Below are 14198 nucleotides of genomic sequence, written 5' to 3'. Positions count from 1 at the left end.
GCCGAAAACAACAACAATGCCAACAATGCAAGGAAGGTGCTGGGTGACTTTACTGCACCCACTCCCAATTTCTATGGGAGAAGCATCTCTATCCCTGCCATTGGAGCAAACAACTTTGAGCTAAAGCCTCAATTAGTTTCTCTAATGCAACAGAATTGCAAGTTCCATGGACTTCCAATGGAAGATCCTCATCAGTTCTTAGCTGAGTTCTTGCAAATCTGTGACACAGTCAAGACTAATGGGGTTGACCCTGAGGTCTACAGACTGATGCTATTCCCTTTTGCTGTAAGAGACAGAGCTAGGACATGGTTGGACTCTCAACCTAAAGAAAGCCTGGACTCTTGGGAAAAGCTAGTCAATGCCTTCTTGGCAAAGTTCTTTCCACCACAAAGATGGAGTAAGCTTAGAGTGGAAGTCCAAACCTTCAGACAGAAGGATGGAGAATCCCTCTATGAAGCTTGGGAAAGATACAAACAATTAATCAGAAGATGTCCCTCAGACATGCTTTCTGAATGGAGCATCATAGGTATTTTCTATGATGGTCTCTCTGAACTATCCAAGATGTCTTTGGATAACTCTGCTGGAGGATCTCTTCATCTGAAGAAGACGCCTGCAGAGGCTCAAGAGCTAATTGAAATGGTTGCAAATAACCAATTCATGTACACTTCTGAAAGGAATCCTGTGAATAATGGGACTAATCAGAAGAAAGGAGTTCTTGAGATTGACACTCTGAATGCCATACTGGCTCAGAATAAGATATTGACTCAACAAGTCAATTTAATTTCTCAAAGTCTGTCTGGAATGCAAATGCACCTGGCAGTACTAAAGAGGCTTCATCTGAGGAAGAAGCTTATGCTCCTGAGAACCCTTCAATGGAAGAGGTGAATTACCTAGGAGAACCCTATGGAAACACCTATAATTCTTCATGGAGAAATCACCCAAATTTCTCATGGAAGAATCAAGAGAGACCTCAACAAGGTTTCAATAATAATGGTGGAAGAAACAGGCTTGGCAATAACAAGCCTTTTCCATCATCTTCTCAGCAACAGACAGAGAGTTCTAAGCAGAGTACTTCTGACTTAGCAACAATGGTCTCTGATCTAATAAAGACCACTCAAAGTTTCATGAATGAAACAGGTCCTCCATTAGGAATTTGGAAGGACAAATGGGTCAGCTGAGTAAGAAAGTTACTGAACTCCCTCCTAGTACTCTCCCAAGTAATACAGAAGAAAATCCAAAAGGAGAGTGCAAAGCCATAACAATGGCCGAATATGGAGAGGAAAGAGAGGAGGTGGACGCCACTGAGGAAGACCTCAATGGGCGTGCACCAATCTCCTCTGAGTTCTCCAATGAGGAACCATGGGAATCTGAGGCTCAAGATGAGACCATAGAGATTCCATTGGACTTACTTCTGCCATTCATGAGCTCTGATGAGTATTCTTCCTCTGAAGAGGATGAGTATATCACTGAAGAGCAAGTTGCTAAATACCTTGGAGCAATCATGAAGCTAAATGACAAGTTGTTTGGAAATGAGACTTGGGAGGATAAACCCCCTTTGCTCACCAAAGAACTGGATGACTTGTCTAGGCAGAATTTACCTCAAAAGAGGCAGGATCCTGGGAAGTTTTCTATACCTTGTACCATAGGCACCATGACCTTCAAGAAGGCCTTGTGTGACTTAGGGTCAAGTGTAAACCTCATGCCCCTCTCTGTAATGGAGAAATTAGGGATCTTTGAGGTGCAAGCTGCAAAAATCTCACTAGAGATGGCAGACAACTCAAGAAAACAAGCCCATGGACTTGTAGAGGAGGTTTTGGTAAAAGTTGAAGACCATTACATCCCTACTGATTTCATAGTCCTAGAGACTGGGAAATGCATGGATGAATCTATCATCCTTGGCAGACCCTTCCTAGCCACAGCAAAGCTGTGATTGATGTTGATAGAGGTGAAATGATCATTCAAGTGAATGAAGAATCCTTGGTGTTTAAGGCCCAAGGGCATCCCTCTATCATCATGGAGAGGAAGCATGAAGAGCTTCTCTCAAAACAGAGCCAAGCAGAGCCCCCACAGTCAAACTCTAAGTTTGGTGTTGGGAGGCCACAACCAAACTCTAAGTTTGGTGTTGAACCCCCACATTCAAACTCTAAGTTTGGTGTTGGGAGGTTCCAACACGGTTCTGAGTATTTCTGAGGCTCCATGAGAGTCCTCTCTCAAGCTAATGACATTAAAGAAGCGCTTGTTGGGAGGCAACCCAATGTTTTATAGTTAACTATTTCCTTTTGTTATTTTATCTTTTTTGTAGGTTGATGATCATGAGAAGTCACTAAATCAATGAAAAAAGCAAAAACAAAATGAAAAACAGGAAGAAAAACAGCACACCCTGGAGGAAGAAGCTGCTGGCGTTTAAACGCCAGTAAGCCTAGCATTGGGCGTTTAACGCCCAGTCTGGCACCATTCTGGGCGTTTAACGCCAGAAAGGGGCACCAGACTGGCGTTAAACGCCAGAAAAGGGCTAGAACCTGGCGTTAAACGCAAGAAATGGGCACCAGCCCAGCGTTTAACGCCAGAATTGGCTCAAAACGTGATTTTTGATGCCATTTGGTGCAGGGATGACTTTTTCTTGACACCTAAGGATCTGTGGACCCCACAGGATCCCCAAACAACCCCACCACTCTCTCTTCTTCTTCACCCATTCACCAATCACCTCAACATCTCTTTCTCTTCAACACTCACATCCATCCTTCATAAAACACCACTTCTTCCCCTCTTTTGGCCGAACCACAAGCCATCTCCCTCTCCTCCATTTCTTCTTCTTCTACTCTCTTCTTTCTTCTTTTGCTCGAGGACGAGCAAACCTTTTAAGTTTGGTGTGGTAAAAGCATTGCTTTTTGTTTTTCCATAACCATTTATGGCATCCAAAGCCGGTTCAACTGAGAAGGCATGACCTCAAGCCCATCACTAAGAAGAAGATGGAGCAAACAAGAGACCCCTCTCATCAAGAGATCCCTGAGATACCTCAAGGGATGCACTTTCCTCCACAAGACTATTGGGAGCAAATTAACACCTCCCTAGGAAAATTAAGTTCCAACATGGGACAACTAAGGGTGGAGCACCAAGAACATGCCATCCTCCTCCATGAAATTGGAGAAGATCAAAGGATCATGAGAGAGGAGCAACAAAGACAAGGAAGAGACATTGAGGAGCTCAAGCACTCCATAGGATCTTCAAGAGAAAGAAAGAGCCGCCATCACTAAGGTGGACCCGTTCTTTAATCTCCTTGTTCTTTATTCTTCTGTTTTTCGAAAATTATGCTTTATGTTTATCCATGTTTGTGTCTTATGATCATTAGTGTCTTAGTGTCTATGCCTTAAAGCTATGAATATGAATCCATCACCTTTCTTAAATGAAAAACTGTTTTTATCACAAAAGAACAAGAAGTACAGGATTTCAAATGCATCTTTAAAACTAGCTTATTTAGTTTGATGTGGTGGCAATACTTTTGTTTTCTGAATGTATGCTTAAACAGTGCATATGTCTTTTGAATTTGTGGTTCATGAATGTTAAAATTGTTGGCTCTTGAAAGAATGATGAAAAAGGAGACATGTTACTGAGGATCTGAAAAATCATAAAAATGATTCTTGAAGCAAGAAAAAGCAGTGAATACAAAAAAAAAAAAAGAGAAAAGAAGGAGAAAAACGAAAAAAAAGGGAGAAAGAAAAAGAAAAGAAAAAGAAAGAAATAAAGTTGTGATCCAAGGCAAAAAGAGTGTGCTTAAGAACCCTGGACACCTCTAATTGGGGACTTTAGCAAAGCTGAGTCACAATCTGAAAAGGTTCACCCAATTATGTGTCTGTGGCATGTATGTATCCGGTGGTAATACTGGAAGACAGAGTGCTTTGGGCCACAGCCAAGACTCAATAAGTAGCTGTGTTCAAGAATCATCATACTTAACTAGGAGAATCAATAACACTATCTGGATTCTAAGTTCCTAAAGAAGCCAATCATTCTGAACCTCAGAGGATAAGTGAGATGCCAAAACTGTTTGGAGGCAAAAAGCTACTAGTCCCGCTCATCTAATTTGGAGCTATGTTTCATTGATAATTTGGAGTCTATAGTATATTCTCTTCTTTTTATCTTATTTGATTTTCAGTTGCTTGAGGACAAGCAACAATTTAAGTTTGGTGTTGTGATGAGCGGATAATTTGTACGCTTTTTGGCATTGTTTTTAGTATGTTTTTGGTAGTTTTAGTTGAGTTTTTATTATATTTTTATTAGTTTTTATTTAAAATTCACTTTTCTGGACTTTACTATGAGTTTGTGTGTTTTTCTGTGATTTCAGGTATTTTCTGGCTGAAATTGAGGGATCTGAGCAAAAATCTGATCCAGAGACTCAAAAGGACTGCAGATGCTGTTGGATTCTGACCTCCCTGCACTCGAAGTGGATTTTCTGGAGCTACAGAAGCCCAATTGGCGCGCTCTCAACGGCGTTGGAAAGTAGACATCCTGGGCTTTCCAGCAATATATGATAGTCCATACTTTGCCCAAGATTTGATGGCCCAAACCGGCGTTCAAAGTCACCTCAAGAAATTCCAGCGTTAAACGCCGGAACTAGCACCTAATTGGGAGTTAAACGCCCAAACTGGCATAAAAGCTGGCGTTTAACTCCAAGGAGAGTCTCTACACGAAATGCTTCATTGCTCAGCCCAAGCACACACCAAGTGGGCCCGGAAGTGGATTTTTATGTCATTTACTCATCTCTGTACACCTTAGGCTACTAGTTTTCTATATATAGGACCTTTTACTATTGTATTTTCATCTTTTGATCACTTTTAGATCTCTAGATCATCTGGGGACATCTAGTTCTTAGATCATTTGAGGGCTGGCCTCACGGCCATGCCTAGACCTCGTTCTTATGTATTTTCAACGGTGGAGTTTCTACACACCATAGATTAAGGTGTGGAGCTCTGCTGTACCTCGAGTATTAATGCAATTACTATTGTTCTTCCATTCAATTCCGCTTGTTCTTTATCCAAGATATCACTTGTTCTTCAACTTGATGAATGTGATGATCCGTGACACTCATCATCATTCTCACCCATGAACAAGGGTGACTGACAACCACTCTGTTCTACAAGCATTCGAGGCTTAGTGAATATCTCTTGGATTCTTTAGTCGGAATCCTCGTGGTATAGGCAGGACCTGATGGCAGCATTCAAGAGAATCCGGAAGGTCTAAATCTTGTCTGTGGTATTCTGAGTAGGATTCAATGATTGAATGACTGTGACGTGCTTCAAACTCCTGAGGGTGGGGCGTTAGTGACAGACGCCAAAAGAATCAATGGATTCTATTCCGATCTGATTGAGAACCGACATATGGATTCCGCTATGCTGTGACCAGAGCATATGCAATCGTTTCCAATGAGAGGATGGGAGGTAGCTGCTGACAACAGTAAAACCCTACACGAGCTTGCCATGGAAAGGAGTAAGAAGGATTGGATGAAGACAGTAGGAAAGCAGAGAGACGGAAGGGAAGGCATCTTCATACACTTGTCTGAAGCTCTTACACCAATGATATACATAAGTATCACTATCTTTATCTTTATGTTATTTTCGTTCATCACCATTATACATATGAGTTTGCCTGACTGAGATTTACAAGGTGACCATAGCTTGCTTCATACCAACAATCTCCGTGGGATCGACCCTTACTCGCGTAAGGTATTACTTGGACGACCCAGTGCACTTGCTGGTTAGTTGTGCGAAGTTGTAGTGATCACAATTTCGCGCACCAGTCAGCTGAGCAAGAAAGTTACTGAACTCCCTCCTAGCACTCTCCCAAGTAATACAGAAGAAAATCCAAAAGGAGAGTGCAAAGCCATAGACATGGCCGAATATGGAGAGGAAAGAGAGGAGGAGGACGCCACTGAGGAAGACCTCAGTGGGCGTGTACCAATCTCCTCTGAGTTCCAATGGGAATCTGAGGCTCAAAATGAGACCATAGAGATTCCATTGGACTTACTTCTGCCATTCATGAGCTCTGATGAGTATTCTTCCTCTGAAGAGGATGAGTATGTCACTGAAGAGCAAGTTGCTAAATACCTTGGAGCAATCATGAAACTAAATGACAAGTTATTTGGAAATGAGACTTGGGAGGATGAACCTCCCTTGCTCACCAAAGAACTGGATGACTTGTCTAGGCAGACACTGCCTCAAAAGAGGCAGGATCCTGGGAAGTTTTCTATACCTTGTACCATAGGCACCATGACCTTCAAGAAGGCCTTGTGTGACTTAGGGTCAAGTGTGAACCTCATGCCCCTCTCTGTAATGGAGAAATTAGGGATCTTAGAGGTGCAAGCTGCAAGAATCTCATTAGAGATGGCAGACAACTCAAGAAAACAAGCCCATGGACTTGTAGAGGATGTTCTGGTTAAAGTTGAAGACCAGTACATTCCTACTGATTTCATAATCCTAGAGACTGGGAAGTGCATGGATGAATCCATCATCCTTGGCAGACCCTTCCTAGCCACAGCAAAGGCTGTGATTGATGTTGACAGAGGAGAGTTTATCATTCAAGTGAATGAAAAATCCTTGGTGTTTAAGGCCCAAGGATATCCCTCTGTCATCATGGAAAGGAAGCATGAAGAGCTCCTCTCAAAACAGAGCCAAACAGAGCCCCCACAGTCAAACTCTAAGTTTGGTGTTGGGAGGCTACAGTCAAACTCTAAGTTTGGTGTTGGGAGGCTACAACCAAACTCTAAGTTTGGTGTTGAAACCCCACATTCAAACTCTAAGTTTGGTGTTGGGAGGTTTCAACACGGTTCTGAGCATTTCTGAGGCTCCATGAGAGCCCTCTGTCAAGCTAATGACATTAAAGAAGCGCTTGTTGGGAGGCAACCCAATGTTTTATAATTAATTATTTTATTTTGTTATTTTATCTTTTTTGTAGGTTGATGATCATAAGAAGTCACAAAATCCATTGAAAAAGCAAAAACAGAATGAAAAAACAGGAAGAAAAACAGCACACCCTGGAGGAAGAACTCACTGGCGTTTAAACGCCAGTGAGGCTAGCAGTTGGGCGTTTAACGCCCAGTCTGGCACCATTCTGGGCGTTTAACGCCAGAAAGGGGCACCAGACTGGCGTTAAACGCCAGGAAAGGGCAAGAACCTGGCGTTAAACGCCAGGAATGGGCACCAGCCCGGCGTTTAACGCCAGAAATGGCTCAAAACGTGGATTTTGATGCTATTTGGTGCAGGGATGACTTTTCCTTGACACCTAAGGATCTGTGGACCCCACAGGATCCCCACCAACCCCACCACCCTCTCTTCTTCTTCACCCATTCACGAATCACCTCAATACCTCTTCACCACTCACATCCATCTCCTCCATTTCTTCTTCTTCTACTCCCTTCTTTCTTCTTTTGCTCGAGGACGAGCAAACCTTTTAAGTTTGGTGTGGTAAAAGCATTGCTCTTTGTTTTTCCATAACCATTTATGGCATCCAAAGCCGGTTCAACTGAGAAGGCATGACCTCAAGCCCATCACTAAGAAGAAGATGGAGCAAACAAGAGACCCCTCTCATCAAGAAATCCCTGAGATACCTCAAGGGATGCACTTTCCTCCACAAGACTATTGGGAGCAATCAACACCTCCCTAGGAGAATTGAGTTCCAACATGGGACAACTAAGGGTGGAGCACCAAGAACACTCCATTCTCCTCCATGAAATTGGAGAAGATCAAAGGATCATGAGAGAGGAGCAACAAAGACAAGGAAGAGACATTGAGGAGCTCAAGCACTCCATAGGATCTTCAAGAGCAAGAAAGAGCCGCCATCACTAAGGTGGACCCATTCCTTGATTTCCTTGTTCTTTATTCTTCTGTTTTTCGAAAATTATGCTTTATGTTTATCCATGTTTGTGTCTTATGATCATTAGTGTCTTAGTGTCTATGCCTTAAAGTTATGAATGTCCTATGAATCCATCACCTTTCTTCAATAAAAACGTGCCTAATTGATAAAAGAAAGAATTGCATGAATTTTGAATTTTATAATAGTTTAATTATTTTGATGTGGTGGCAAATTTTTGTTCTCTGAATGTATGCTTAAACAGTGCATATGTCTTTTGAATTTGTGGTTCATGAATGTTGGCTCTTGAAAGAATGATGAAAAAGGAGACATGTTACTGAGGATCTGAAAAATCAATAAAATGATTCTTGAAGCAAGAAAAAGCATTTCAAAAAAAAAAAACGAAAAAAAAAATCGAAAAAAAAAAGAAAGAGAAAAAGAAAGAATAAAGTTGTGATCCAAGGCAAATAAGAGTGTGCTTAAGAACCCTGGACACCTCTAATTGGGGGCTTTAGCAAAGCTGAGTCACAATCTGAAAAGGTTCACCCAATTATGTGTCTGTGGCATGTATGTATCCGGTGGTAATACTGGAAGACAGAGTGCTTTGGGCCACGGCCAAGACTCAAGAAATAGCTATGTTCAAGAATCATCATACTTAACTAGGAGAATCATTAACACTATCTGGATTCTAAGTTCCTAAAGAAGCCAATCATTCTGAATTACAAGGGATAGAGTGAGATGCCAAACTATTCAGAGGCAAAAGTAAAAGCCCCGCTCATCTAATTAATACTGATCTTCATAGATGTTTTTGGAGTTCATTGCATATTCTCTTCTTTTTATCTTATTTGATTTTCAGTTGCTTGGGGACAAGCAACAATTTAAGTTTGGTGTTGTGATGAGCGGATAATTTGTATACTTTTTGGCATTGTTTTTAGTATGTTTTTGATATGATATAGTTAGTTTTTAGTATGTTTTTATTAGTTTTTAATTAAAATTCACTTTTCTGGACTTTACTATGAGTTTGTGTGTTTTTCTGTGATTTCAGGTATTTTCTGGCTGAAATTGAGGGACCTGAGCAAAAATCTGATTCAGAGACTCAAAAGGACTGCAGATGCTGTTGGATTCTGACCTCCCTGCACTCGAAGTGGATTTTCTGGAGCTACAGAAGCCCAATTGGCGCGCTCTCAACGGCGTTGGAAAGTAGACATCCTGGGCTTTCCAGCAATATATAATAGTCCATACTTTGCCCAAGATTTGATGGCCCAAACCGGCGTTCAAAGTCACCTCAAGGAATCCCAGCGTTAAACGCCGGAACTGGCATAAAATTTGGAGTTAAACGCCCAAACTGGCATGAGAGCTAGCGTTTAACTCCAGAAAAGGTCTCTACACGAAATTCCTTCACTGCTCAGCCCAAGCACACACCAAGTGGGCCCGGAAGTGGATTTTTATGTCATTTACTCATTTCTGTACACCCTGGGCTACTAGTTTCTTATAAGTAGGACCTTTTACTATTGTATAGAAATCTTTTGATCACTTTTAGATCTCTAGATCATCTTTGGACATTTTAGTTCTTAGATCATTGGGAGGCTGGCCATTCGGCCATGCCTAGACCTTATGCTTATGTATTTTCAACGGTGGAGTTTCTACACACCATAGATTAAGGTGTGGAGCTCTGCTGTACCTCGAGTATTAATGCAATTACTATTGTTCTTTCATTCAAATTCCGCTTGTTCTTTATCCAAGATATCACTTGTTCTTCAACATGATGAAGGTGATGATTGACGCCCATCATCCTTCTCACTCATGAACAAGGTGACTGACAACCATTCTTGTTCTACAAGCATCTGAGGCTTAGTGAATATCTCTTGGATTTCCGATTGCACGATGCATGGTTGATCGCCTGACAACCGAGTGCTCGCCTGACAAACGAGCCAACCATTCTGTGAGATCAGAGTCTTCGTGGTATAGGCAAGAACTGATGGCAGCATTCAAGAGAATCCGGAAGGTCTAACCTTGTCTGTGGTGTTCTGAGTAGGATTCAATGATTGAATGATTGTGACGTGCTTCAAACCTGTAACCTACTGGGCGTTAGTGACAGACGCAAAAGAGTTATTCTATTCCGGTAGGGGAGGGAACCAAACCGGTGATTGGCCGTACTGTGACAGAGTATTGAGCATTAGCTTTCACTGCGAGGATGGGAGGTAGCTGCTGACAACAGTGAGACCCTATACGAGCTTGCCATGGAAAGGAGTAAGAAGGGTTGGATGAAGACAGTAGGAAAGCAGAGAGACGGAAGGGAAGGCATCTTCATGCGCTTATCTGAAGTTCCTACCAATGAATTACATAAGTATCTCTATCTTTATCTTTATGTTATTTTCGTTCATCACCATCATATATCTGAGTTTGCCTGACTAAGATTTACAAGATGACCATAGCTTGCTTCAATACTAACAATCTCCGTGGGATCGACCCTTACTCACGTAAGGTTTATTACTTGGACGACCTAGTGCACTTGCTGGTTAGTTGTGCGAAGTTGTGTAATGCCATGGTATTGAGCGCACCAAGTTTTTGGAGCCATTACCAGGGATTATGAGAGTTGTGAAAAAGTATAGTTCACAATTTCGCGCACCAGTGCTGCTCCTGCAAGAGTTTGATATAGAAATAAGAGACAGAAAAGGGACAGAGAACCAAGTAGCTGATCATCTGTCCCGAATAGAACCAGTAGCTGGGGCGTCCCTCCCTTCTACTGAGATTTCTGAGACTTTCCCAGATGAGCAACTCTTTGCCATTCAGGAAGCTCCATGGTTTGCAGACATTGCAAACTATAAAGCTGTGAGGTTCATACCCCAAGAGTACAGCAGAGTGCAAAGGAAGAAATTAATTTCAGATGCCAAGTACTACCTATGGGATGAGCCGTATCTCTTTAAGAGATGTGCAGATGGAATGATCCGCAGATGTGTACCCAGAGAAGAAGCACAAAGGATCCTATGGCATTGCCATGGATCACAGTATGGAGGACATTTTGGAAGTGAGCGAACAGCCACTAAAGTCCTCCAATGTGGCTTCTACTGGCCTACTCTCTATAAAGATTCCCGAGAGTTTGTGCGTAAATGTGACAGTTGCCAAAGAGCTGGTAACTTGCCTCACGGATATGCCATGCCTCAACAAGGGATATTAGAGATAGAATTGTTTGATGTATGGGGAATTGACTTCATGGGTCCATTCCCACCATCATACTCAAACACTTACATTCTGGTGGCAGTGGACTATGTATCTAAGTGGGTAGAAGCAATTGCTACACCCACCAATGATACCAAGACCGTGCTGAAATTCCTCCAGAAACACATCTTCAGCAGGTTTGGTGTTCCCAGAGTACTAATCAGTGACGGGGGCACTCATTTCTGCAATAGACAGCTATACTCTGCTATGGTCAGATATGGAATTAGCCACAAAGTGGCAACTCCGTATCATCCACAGACAAATGGGCAAGCTGAAGTCTCTAACAGAGAGCTAAAAAGAATCCTAGAACGGACTGTGATAGCCCGAAGAAAGGATTGGGCAAAGAGCTTGGATGATGCTCTGTGGGCATACAGAACAGCATTCAAGACTCCTATAGGAACCTCTCCATACCAAGTCGCAACAATCACCACCTCATCATCAGCTCAAGAAGGATTAAATAGAGAGGAAGAAGGTGACTGGGTACAGGCCAACTATGTTGGAAACTCACCCAAGGAATCCCATGATCCATACTCTAAAACATACAACCCTGGTTGGGAAAACCATCCAAACTTTGAGTGAGAAAACCAACAAGATCAAGGCCAAGATTAGAGACGCCACAACCCCAACAACAATGCAGCCTACCAACATTCCACACAGAGATCATATCAAAACCAAAATGGCCATTCTCAACACTCTAACCCCAACTCACCACCACCATCTGAAGATAGACTCTCCAAATTGAGGTGTTGCTTGAAGATATATGGAAGGAAGTTCAAGACAATAGAGTATTCAAGGATGAAGGACGGGCTAATATGAAGAATCGGGGGGACACCATCAAGAGGCTCGAATCTCAAGTAGGATATCTCTCTCAGCAGATCCCTAAGCCCACGGATAGCTTCCCGAGTGACAGTGAGAAAAATTCGAAAGGAGAAGCAAATAAGGTGAGATGGGAAGAATGTAAGATGGTCACTATAAGTGATGAGGAGAATTTGGAAGAAATGAACAATCCATCAGGGCACCTCCAAGGTGGTTCAAGAGCGCATCCAGATGAGAAAGACCAAAGAAGTGAGCTGACACAAAGAAAACAGCCAGAGGAGAAGGAAGTCTTGAACCCTTATGCACCCAGGGCACCATTTCCCCAAAGACTCAAAGGGGGTGGAGAAGGGAAAGTATACTCAAGATTCCTAGATATGTTTTCATCTCTCCATGTTAACATACCATTCATCAAGGCTCTCCAACAAATTCCCTCATACATTAAGTGTATGAAGGAGTTGCTAACCAAGAAGAATTCACTGAAGGGTGGGCAAACGATAGTGATGAATAAGGAGTGCAGTGCCCTCATTCAAACAGAGTTGCTTACGAAAAGGAAGGACCTAGGGAGTTTTCATATTCCCTACGCTATAGGGGAAACAAGGATTGATAGAGGACTCTGTGACCTAGGAGAAAACATCAACTTAATGCCCTTATCCCTCATGAAGAAGCTCCAAATCAATGAACTGACACCCACATATGTAATCATACAATTGGCTGACAAAACTCAAAGGCAAGCAATGGGAGTGATTGAAAACGTGTTGGTGAAGGTTGGGAACTACTTCCTTCCCAAAGATTTTATTGTCCTAGAGATGGAAAAGAGTCACATCCATCCAATCATCATGGGGAGACCGTTCCTAGCCACAACTAGAGCACTTGTAGATGTGGAGCGAGGGGAGCTAATATTGAGGATACATGATGAACAACTTACCTTCAATGTCTTTAAACCCTCACAAGTAATAGAGCAAGAAAACCCTAAACTAAAGGATGATCATAACAAGACACCTCTGAAAGAAACAAGCAAGGAAACACAAATAGGGCATCTGAAAACCCCAAGGGTTGAAAAACAAGATAGTCAGATGCTACAACAGCCAAGGAAAACCCATGGGGAGCTGAACCCACAGTAGCTATCTGAGACCAGCAACGAGGTGTTCCTTAGAAGAGAAGTAACCAGAAGTAAGGAATCACCAGAGGAAGGAAAAAAAAAGATGCCAAGAGGATGGAGGAACAAAAGATCCCTACAGAGAACTTCTCTCCAGGAGATAAAGTGATATCTGCCCATCATCCAATAATCCCACCTCATCTCCCCACCATTCCATCTTAGCTACCTCAGGTGTATACCATCAGTAAGATCCTCTCCTTAGAACATGTGGAGATTCTTAAGGAAGCAACTGGATATATATTCACTGCGAGAGAGAAAGACTTGAGGCACTACCAACCTCCCTGACAAAGGCCAATCGTCAAGCTAATGATGCTAAAGAAGCGCTTCTTGGGAGGCAACCCATGTTTTATATCCTTTCTTTTAAGTCTTTAATAGTAGTTAATAAAGCAAGGGTCATGAATTCCAAATCCACTTTGACAGACACTTAGGTGAATCTTTGTATGCAACATATAGTGAACAACAAGTTTGGTATTCTGGGCACACTAAGAGGGGCATATACACTAATCATATTGGTGCGCGAAATTGTGAACAATACTTTTCACAACTCTCATAACCCCCGGTCATGAACTCCAAAAACTTGGTAGCTCAATTCCATGGCATTACACAACTTCGCACAACTAACCAGCAAGTGCACTGGGTCGTCCAAGTAATACCTTACGCGAGTAAGGGTCGATCCCACGGAGATTGTTAGTATGAAGCAAGCTATGGTCATCTTGCAAATCTTAGTCAGGCAGACTCAAATGGATATGGTGATGAACGAAAATAACATAAAAGATAAAGATAGAGATACTTATGTAATTCATTGGTAGGAACTTCAGATAAGCGCATGAAGATGCCTTCCCTTCCGTCTCTCTGTTTTCCTACTGCCTTCATCCAATCCTTCTTATTCCTTTCCATGGCAAGCTTGTGTAGGGTTTCACCGTTGTCAATGGCTACCTCCCATCCTCTCAGTGAAAACGATTGCATATGCTCTGTCACAGCACGCGGAATTCAGCTGTCGGTTCTCGGTCAGGCCGGAATAGAATCCATTGATTCTTTTGCGTCTGTCACTAACGCCCCGCCTGCTAGGAGTTTGAAGCACGTCACCGTCATTTAATCATTGAATCCTACTCAGAATACCACAGACAAGGTTTAGACCTTCCGGATTCTCTTGAATGCTGCCATCAGT

General features: G+C 42.4%; 1 protein-coding gene and 1 non-coding gene across 2 annotated transcripts; one reads left to right on the top strand and one right to left on the bottom strand.

Annotated features, from left to right (window-relative positions):
* Window positions 1-399: 399 nt before the first annotated feature.
* LOC130959946 (small nucleolar RNA R71) lies at window positions 400-507 on the bottom strand. The gene has a single exon (XR_009078933.1). It is a non-coding gene; the product is annotated as a small nucleolar RNA R71 (small nucleolar RNA).
* Window positions 508-11870: 11363 nt separating this feature from the next.
* LOC130959871 (uncharacterized) lies at window positions 11871-12995 on the top strand. Its single transcript, XM_057885335.1, has one exon. The coding sequence runs from the start codon at window positions 11871-11873 to the stop codon at window positions 12993-12995; it is 1125 nt and encodes a 374-aa protein (XP_057741318.1).
* Window positions 12996-14198: the final 1203 nt, after the last annotated feature.

The sequence above is a fragment of the Arachis stenosperma genome, unplaced genomic scaffold, assembly GCF_014773155.1.
Source record: "Arachis stenosperma cultivar V10309 unplaced genomic scaffold, arast.V10309.gnm1.PFL2 arast.V10309.gnm1.Scaffold_100025, whole genome shotgun sequence".
Lineage (NCBI taxonomy): Eukaryota > Viridiplantae > Streptophyta > Magnoliopsida > Fabales > Fabaceae > Arachis > Arachis stenosperma.
Note: the sequence above shows the minus strand (reverse complement) of the source record. Positions and strands in the feature narration are given on the sequence as shown.